The sequence below is a fragment of the Passer montanus genome, unplaced genomic scaffold (assembly GCF_014805655.1).
Source record: "Passer montanus isolate IOZ18808 unplaced genomic scaffold, ASM1480565v1 scaffold4, whole genome shotgun sequence".
NCBI classification, from domain to species: Eukaryota; Metazoa; Chordata; class Aves; order Passeriformes; family Passeridae; genus Passer; species Passer montanus.
This window is the reverse complement of record NW_024368818.1, coordinates 7,100,216-7,107,446: the sequence shown is the minus strand read 5'-3', so window position 1 is coordinate 7,107,446 and position 7,231 is coordinate 7,100,216. Positions and strand designations below refer to the sequence as shown.

At 47.5% G+C, this 7,231-nt stretch overlaps 1 protein-coding gene across 1 annotated transcript; it reads left to right on the top strand.

Annotated features, from left to right (window-relative positions):
• The first annotated feature begins 4,216 nt into the window (after window positions 1–4,216).
• LOC120506755 (vitelline membrane outer layer protein 1-like) lies at window positions 4,217–5,880 on the top strand. Its single transcript, XM_039718714.1, has 3 exons — window positions 4,217–4,387; window positions 4,943–5,046; window positions 5,586–5,880. The coding sequence occupies exons 1-3, from the start codon at window positions 4,217–4,219 to the stop codon at window positions 5,878–5,880; spliced, it is 570 nt and encodes a 189-aa protein (XP_039574648.1).
• The last annotated feature ends 1,351 nt before the right edge of the window (window positions 5,881–7,231 follow it).

The following is a 7,231-nucleotide window of genomic DNA, read 5'->3' as shown; positions in this document are numbered from 1 at the left end:
CTTTTTCAAAGAACCTTGAGCCCTGCTCAGAGGAGGGACAACTGAAAAGAAAGATAAAGATTCTGAAGGTCATATCCAGTCAAGATTTGAAGATTATTTTCCCCACCAAAAAAGTCTTTTGTCAAATTTGTTTATTTTCAGTCTTCAAAGTCAGCAAGAGCTGGCAGCAGTACATCATGCCAGGAGAGATATGGCTTTGCTTGGAATGAAATACCAACAAAACTTTGCCAGTGATAAAGTTCCCAGGGCTCCACCTGGAAGAAATTTCTTGGCAGATTCCATACACAAAGAGAAGCACTTAATTATCAATTAATTTTAACTCACTTTTGCACACCCCCCTGCATCCTCTCTTCAGATCCCCAGAAAAGCTCTCCTAGTAATCTCTCCAGGCTGGCTGTGGGCACCATCAGCAGAACGCCCATCTCTCTCTGTATCTCAGGGCTGAGACAATGCTGTAGGTCTCTGTTTCCAGGTCCTCAGGAGTGCTTGGAGCAGCTCCTGGCTCTCTGTTCCCCTTGCTCTCTGAAAAACCACAGATACAGACCCTGCACAGGGTCCTTCTCCATTCTTCCCACCCAAAGGCAGTCTTCAAAGGAAACCCATGGGTTTGTAGACTGACTGGCAGCAGGAGCAGCCTGAGGGTTGTGGTGCTGGAAGTACAGAACCAGGAAATGCAAGTAATTAACTTTTAGTTGGGAAAGGGTAAAAGAAAATTGTCAGTGTTATACCATAAGGTAAAGGAGGCTGCAGGAGACAGTGAGTGCTAATATTGCAGCCAGATGGAAAAAACAGAAGTAACATATCTGGTGGTAGATTGCATGTGGAAAAATGGCAGACAAAAAGTACTTTGAGAGACAAATGGCAAAGGGAATAAATGCTATTAATGTTTCTTCACATCAAAGATTCAGGATCTTGTTAGAAAATTTGTATGGCCAGCTGAAATTATAAAAGATTACAGCAGATATGACCATTTTAAAATTATTTATTTGCCCAATGCTTCTAGGGGAAGAAACTGTGTTCAAATGGCTCCAACCATTCTTGGGGGTTAGGGTTCTTAAGAAAGATTAGGTAGAAATCAAAATTACTTCAGAAGAGAGACTAAAAAAGCCACAGAGTGAATAGCAACGAATGACTAAGACTGATAATAAGTACTCAGGAGATCTGTCTCTAAACTGGAAGAGCTAAGATCATAGCAGTGATGGATGTGTCATTTAAAATTACTGGAAAGTTAAACAGGGGCAAACATGAGGTCAATTTTAAAACTTTGCTCCAAAGGTGATGGGAGTAACTACATGTGTCTTATTCCAGCTTAGATACTACAGTGAGATCTGCCAGTGTGTGCTGCATCTCTGTGCTGTGGTGAAGTCCTTGCTGGGAAACCACAGGGGTGGCTTCTGTGAGAAGATGCCAGTGGTGCACCCATGTCAGACAGAGCCAATGCCAGCCTGCCCCAGGACACATTCACCACAGCTGAGCCCACCAGCGATGCTGGTGGCACCTCTCTAAAACATATTCAAGGAAGGGTAAAAATCCTGCACAGCAGCTGGAGAGAGGAGTAAGAACATGTGAGAGAAACAGCCCTGCTGACATGGAGGTCAGCGCAGAGGAGGGGCAGGAGGTGCTCCAGACACTGGAGCTGAGATTCCCCTGCAGGCTGAGGTGCAGCCCATGGGGAAGCAGCTGTGTCCCTGCAACCCATGGAGGGACATGGGGAGCAGAGACCTTTTGAGGCACTGCATCTGTTTTTAAACTGACATGACAGCAGCAGGAGTACAGTGTCAGTCAGCTTCAAAGGCTGACTGATGCCCTTGGCAGCACTGAAGAATTCTTGATACTAGGTCTTTTATCAAAGAACTATCTTTAGTTTATAGGTGTGGGAAGAGTTTAACTGGTTTTGTCTCCAATGACATTACAAAGGCCATTCCAGGAATGTTTTCAGCCCACACGCAATGCAAAGTGGCTGTTTCTCACCACCATCTAAGAATGTTTATGTTGCTAGAGAAGGTCAGCTGAGAACACAGCTCCTGGAGAGCCCCATCATCTTATAAATGGGCAGTAAATTACAAGATACCTTCTGCTCTAGGGAAAGGGGGATTCACCTAACCTGCACTTAGCTATCTACAATGTAAATGCATACATGCAATGTCAATAAGGCTACTGCAAGCACTTCATTCTTTAATCTTGATGTTTTGGCTATGTGACCACCTCTTGCTGTTCTGCTGATTTCTGATTCCTTTGAGTGCTTGTACTGTTTTCAAATATTTTGTCTTCATTGTAACTCTGTTATTTTTTGTCATAGCATGGAGGACTTAAGTTGTCAAAAAAAAAAAAGAAAACAAAAGATATTTCCTTTTGGTTTATATGCTTGCAAAATTAGAGACCTGATCTTCACTCTGCACTGGCCATCATGTCTTCAGTTGCTGAGTCTAATGCTATCATGGCCTTCCAATAGCTTGATCAAAAGAAGAAAGGACATGTCACATATGACCCTACCACTAGCTGCCAGAGCTTACCAGCAGAGAAGTTGCCAGACAGAGTTCAAACTCCAGCTTTCCCAAGTTACATAATTAAAAACTCTCCCACCCTAGGCTTGCAAGCTGGTACTTTTCTGCCTGACTAGAAACCTGAAAAAGAAGCAGTGGGTGAAGAGCAAGAGCTTGCCCAGATGATAAAATATTAACTAGCAGGGATGTTAGAGACATCACTGGATGCTCAGGGAAGTTCAGTGTATCAGCAGGCCTACCCAAAAGTACTCATTGGCCCTGCACTCCAGCAGCACAAATTCAGCTGCTGATACTGATCCCATAATTTTTATTTCAGTCCATTCCTCCCTCCTAGAGCTGGGAAAGTTTTCTGTAGGGAAAGAGGTGAGAGAGAAGCAAAGGGGAAGTTCTTTGATCCACAAAGATTTATCACTCTGGAAGAGTTAAAAATTAATGAGAGACAGGAGAGGAAATATAAAGCTGAGATTAGTTCCTTGTTTGTTTTCTTGCTCCCCATCGTGAAGTTATAGAAATGCACCCAGTGTTCACTTTCTCCCACAGGCATTTAATTACTGGTGTGAATAGTTTTCACTGCTTCCTGCCGCAATATCCCAGAACCACCGACCCAGTGTCACCGTCTCTGCCACCTCCTCCCTACACAGCCAAAAGGAACAACAAAATTCAGCTTAGCAGGCTCTTTTTGCAACCAGGATCTCCCTTCTGTCACCTGCAGTGGCAGGACTGCTGGGGCTGGAGCTCAGACTGTTGGAGAGGAAACAGGAGAGGATGTGTGAAAGCAGAAGACAGAGAAAACAGGCCCTGTCAATAAGTGGGACTCAAACAGAGAAAGATTCAGCTCTGTGAATGTAACTACAAACTGTGAAACATCTCTATTTTTTTGGCATCAGTCATCCTGGAGTTTCCTTCTCCACCTTGTTGCTCTTCAGTGCTTACTTTAAGATCCATGTACAGTTGTAGGTATCTCTGGCACTACCCAACCCTAGCTTTCCACACATCCCGAAAGCCTGACCACGCAGCCAATGTGGTTCATGGAGGGGGCTGATAATATCACTTATTCACAGATCTTCACTGGACACAGACCTCTGGCAACAGCCCATTTTCTTGCTTGTGCTTCCAGCCACTCTTATGAAGAAATCCAGTCAACACCCCAAGCTTAGAAAATTCTATGCCACCAGGAGTGGCAAAATATCCATGAGCTACCCATTCTCCTGAGCAGGACCCTGCTCACACAGCCCTTCCTTTGTGTTTCTTTTCTTTCAGACATGTTCCTGCTGCCTATGAGATGCAGTACACAGTAAGACATCTCTGTCTTCACTGGCTCCTCTTGGGTGCTGTCAGTACCTGAGGACCTTTACCATTCTACCAAGGGGTAACATCAGAGAGTTTCAGCTGAAAGCAACATTTCCCCCTTCACCTGCACTACGTGGCTCTTGCAGAAGCTGGCCATTCCATCCTTTGGTAATTGAAGCCTGGAATAACTTTCCTTCCTTTGCATCCTCAAGTTTTCAGAGCCCTGCGAGTCCCCAGCCGGGGCACCCCAGGAGGCCTCCCGAGAGGGCAGGCAGGCAGCAGGAGCAGTACATAGCAACAAGGAGCGCGCCCGGGAACTTTGTTGACACTTCCCAGGACTCCCACCCACTCTCCCAGCCAATAAATTCCCCTGTGCCAGCCTCTCCATGCAGAGAGGCGCCGAGGTGAGCCGGTTCCCTGCCATGCAGCTGCTCATCCCAGGCATCCTCTGCCTGCTGGGCTCCTGCTGCCTCCGGGGCGCGGAGGCACGGCAGTATGAGTCTGTCCTCAGGGTGCCAAATGGAGGTCCATGGGGCTCGTGGGGACACAAGCAATTCTGCCCCAGAGGCTACGCAAAGGGATTTGAATTGAAGGTAAGCTTTGACTCCTTCTTCAGCATGGGGAACAAACCCTGCTGTGAGACAATGTTATTTTGTTCTGATCTTAGCAGGGCTGCCCACAGCACTTTGCCCCATCACAGCAGTTTGTGTTGTATCTTCAGAGTGCAGGCTTCTCAGCAAGAAATCTCTAGTGCAGAGTATCTCTCCGGGCTCCTGCCAGTAGGTGATTTCTGAGCAGAGGGGTCTCTTCGGTAACAAAATTCCTGGGGTTGGTACAGCAGAGCCTGTTCCAGGGGCAAATCCCACCTGCCAGCACCCCAGCTCTGGGTATCACAGCACGTGGTGAGAGGGTGGGCATGGCTTGGGACAGCCCACCAGGCATTCCTGATTCCAGAGCGCCCGCTCCACAGCTTGGAGAAAATCAGAGGTGGGCAACAGCAAAATGGGCTTCCTGAGAAATGTCATGGAGCTGCCTCCCAGCCCTGCTCAGCTGCACTGATGTTCTTGCTCTGTCCCCAAAGCCTCCTGCCATACCTCATCACCTCTTTAGAAATTGTGACCTCTCCCTTTCTCTTCCCCTCTTCCAAGGTCCAGCCCTTCCAGGGATTTTGGATGTTTGGTGATGACACGGCTCTGAACGGCGTCCGCCTGCACTGCACAGACGGCACAGTAATCGAGTCCTCCGTGGGGTGGTGAGTAGCCTTCCTTCTCATCCTCCTCATCCTCTTCCAGGGCAGCAGCTTCTGGGGAGCTTGAAGGGAAACCAGTGCAATGGTTTCTCTGTAGGCAGCCACACCCCCTGTGAAGGTGGCTCAACATCCCTCTTGAGGAGGTGGGTGAGTTCCCCCTGGCCACAAAGTGTGAAGGTTTCTGGGTAAAGGTCTGGTCCCAGGGAAGTGCTTTGGAAAATGAAGGAAAGACCAGAAATTACAGATCTTAAAGCTATACTTTCTCCTTTTCCTCAAATGCTTACTTTGGAAAGCACATTAAGTAACAGGGACATAGCAAGTGCCTGAAATTGCCAAGGGGGTCTGCAGGAGCAGGGCAGACCGGAGATGGTGGTGGCTGGGCATCCAGGGGATGATGGGGACGGAGAATGAAACAGTGCTCCCGCAGACCTGCTATCCCTGTGTACGTTCCATGCCCCAGGACTGCCAGGGCAGCTCACAGTGTTGGTTGCAGCACTGCAGGGGCTGGACAAGCCTTGATAAGTTGTTTTTTCCTCTGGCAGGTGGGGTAACTGGACCACGGCCCAGTTCTGCCCCAGCAACAAGCTGGTGTCGTTCTCGCTGCGCGTGGAAAGGTGGCGGTACCTGGGTGACAACACGGCTGTCAACAACGTGAGGTTCGCCTGCTCCAACGGGACCAACCTGGAGGGCTGGGGACTTTCGTGGGGTCACTTCGGCCCATGGAGCAGCAACTGCACCTCTGGGGCCATCTGTGGGCTCCAAACAAAGGTGGAGGAACCCCAGGGAAAGTGGGATGACACAGCTCTCAATGACATGAGATTGTTCTGCTGTGAGTAAGCCTGACTCCACACCCTAAGCCAGCATCTACACAGCATTAAACCTTGAATCTGTCCATGCACCAAGAGAAGTGTACTTTTTTTTTTGTCTTATTATGTCAAGGGTACCCAGTCCCATGGCTACAGCACTTCACAGAAGAAGGGTCTTTGTAATTATTTTGATCAAGCTTTGTAACAAATTTATAACCTACAAAATTCCTGTGAGGGAGCAGAGGGGATTCCCACACCTGTTGGTAAGGCTGAACATTGAAGTAGAAGAGGGATCATCTGCCCTCACAGAAAATGTAGTTTCAAAGGAGAGGAAGGGGAACTCTTCATCCTATTTCCATTATAATGCTTAGGATGTCCAGGGATCACTATCAGACATCCAGCCATCCATCCATCCACAAATAAGTTCAAATATACCATGCAGCTTGTGGTCCCAGCTCCATGCCTCTCCTTCCAGCCTTCTCAGCATGTCTCCAGGTGTCCCGTGCAGAAGAGGCACTCCAAGGATTTTTGTTTCAAAGGCTGCAGTACTTCTCATGCATTACAATGTAGTACCATTGCACAGATATTTTTCCTGAACCCACCAGCATTTCCTTCAGCATCCAAACCCCTTGCCCAGCTCTTCTCTGGAGTTTGTATTTTGTGCTGCTTCCTGGGGCTGTAGGCAATACCTGGAGGGTGAGGACATAACAAGTATGGGGCAGGGATTAGCCACAAACCTGGACCTCACAGGGCATTATGCAGGAACTGGTTGGTTGGAGAGCATTATGGTGCACATCTGCAGGAAGGACTCAAGGAGGAAAGAAACTAACAGGGAGAACTAGGAGAGTTCCAGAGAGAATTGCAAAGATTTCAACAAACACTTTCCTCAGTCCCAGGACTGCAAAAAGGATGCAGAAATCTGAGAAAGACATAGGAGGAGGGAAGGAGAATATCCTCAACTCTGTAAAGTTCATAGACTTTGCCCATAATCATGTATTTGAAATTTGTTTGCTGCAGTATTCTCTCTGATAAGGAAGACTGCTTGCTTAGGAAGCCTGTGAATGGTCCTCAGTACCACCAGTGAGCCAAGGCTTAATCCCTGCTGGGATCTCAGGTGTTCCAGAGGTTTCTGAAGCATTAATTGTACCATCGTGTGCCCTTATGCATCTAAAGGAACTGCTTGCCACTTGGCATGCAGCCAGGAAAAGCCTCACAATAGGTACATTTGCAAGCATATTTAACCCTTTCTGCCAAGTTTTTGAAAACAGAGGTTTGAAAGTCCAAGCAGTTATAATTTTATTGCCAGCTTGGTCAGTTTCCATATGCTTTTCTTATTCAACACCTAACTGGTAACTGCCACAGAGCCACCTATTATATTAGGA

What these genes read in the sequence shown, in the direction of transcription:
- LOC120506755 (XM_039718714.1), top strand. Translation starts at nt 4,217, where the DNA reads ATGCAGCTGCTCATCCCAGGCATCCTCTGCCTGCTGGGCTCCTGCTGC. An exon ending in CAAAGGGATTTGAATTGAAG is followed by an intron (nt 4,388 to 4,942) that starts GTAAGCTTTGAC and finishes CCCTCTTCCAAG; the next exon opens with GTCCAGCCCTTCCAGGGATT. An exon ending in ATCGAGTCCTCCGTGGGGTG is followed by an intron (nt 5,047 to 5,585) that starts GTGAGTAGCCTT and finishes TTCCTCTGGCAG; the next exon opens with GTGGGGTAACTGGACCACGG.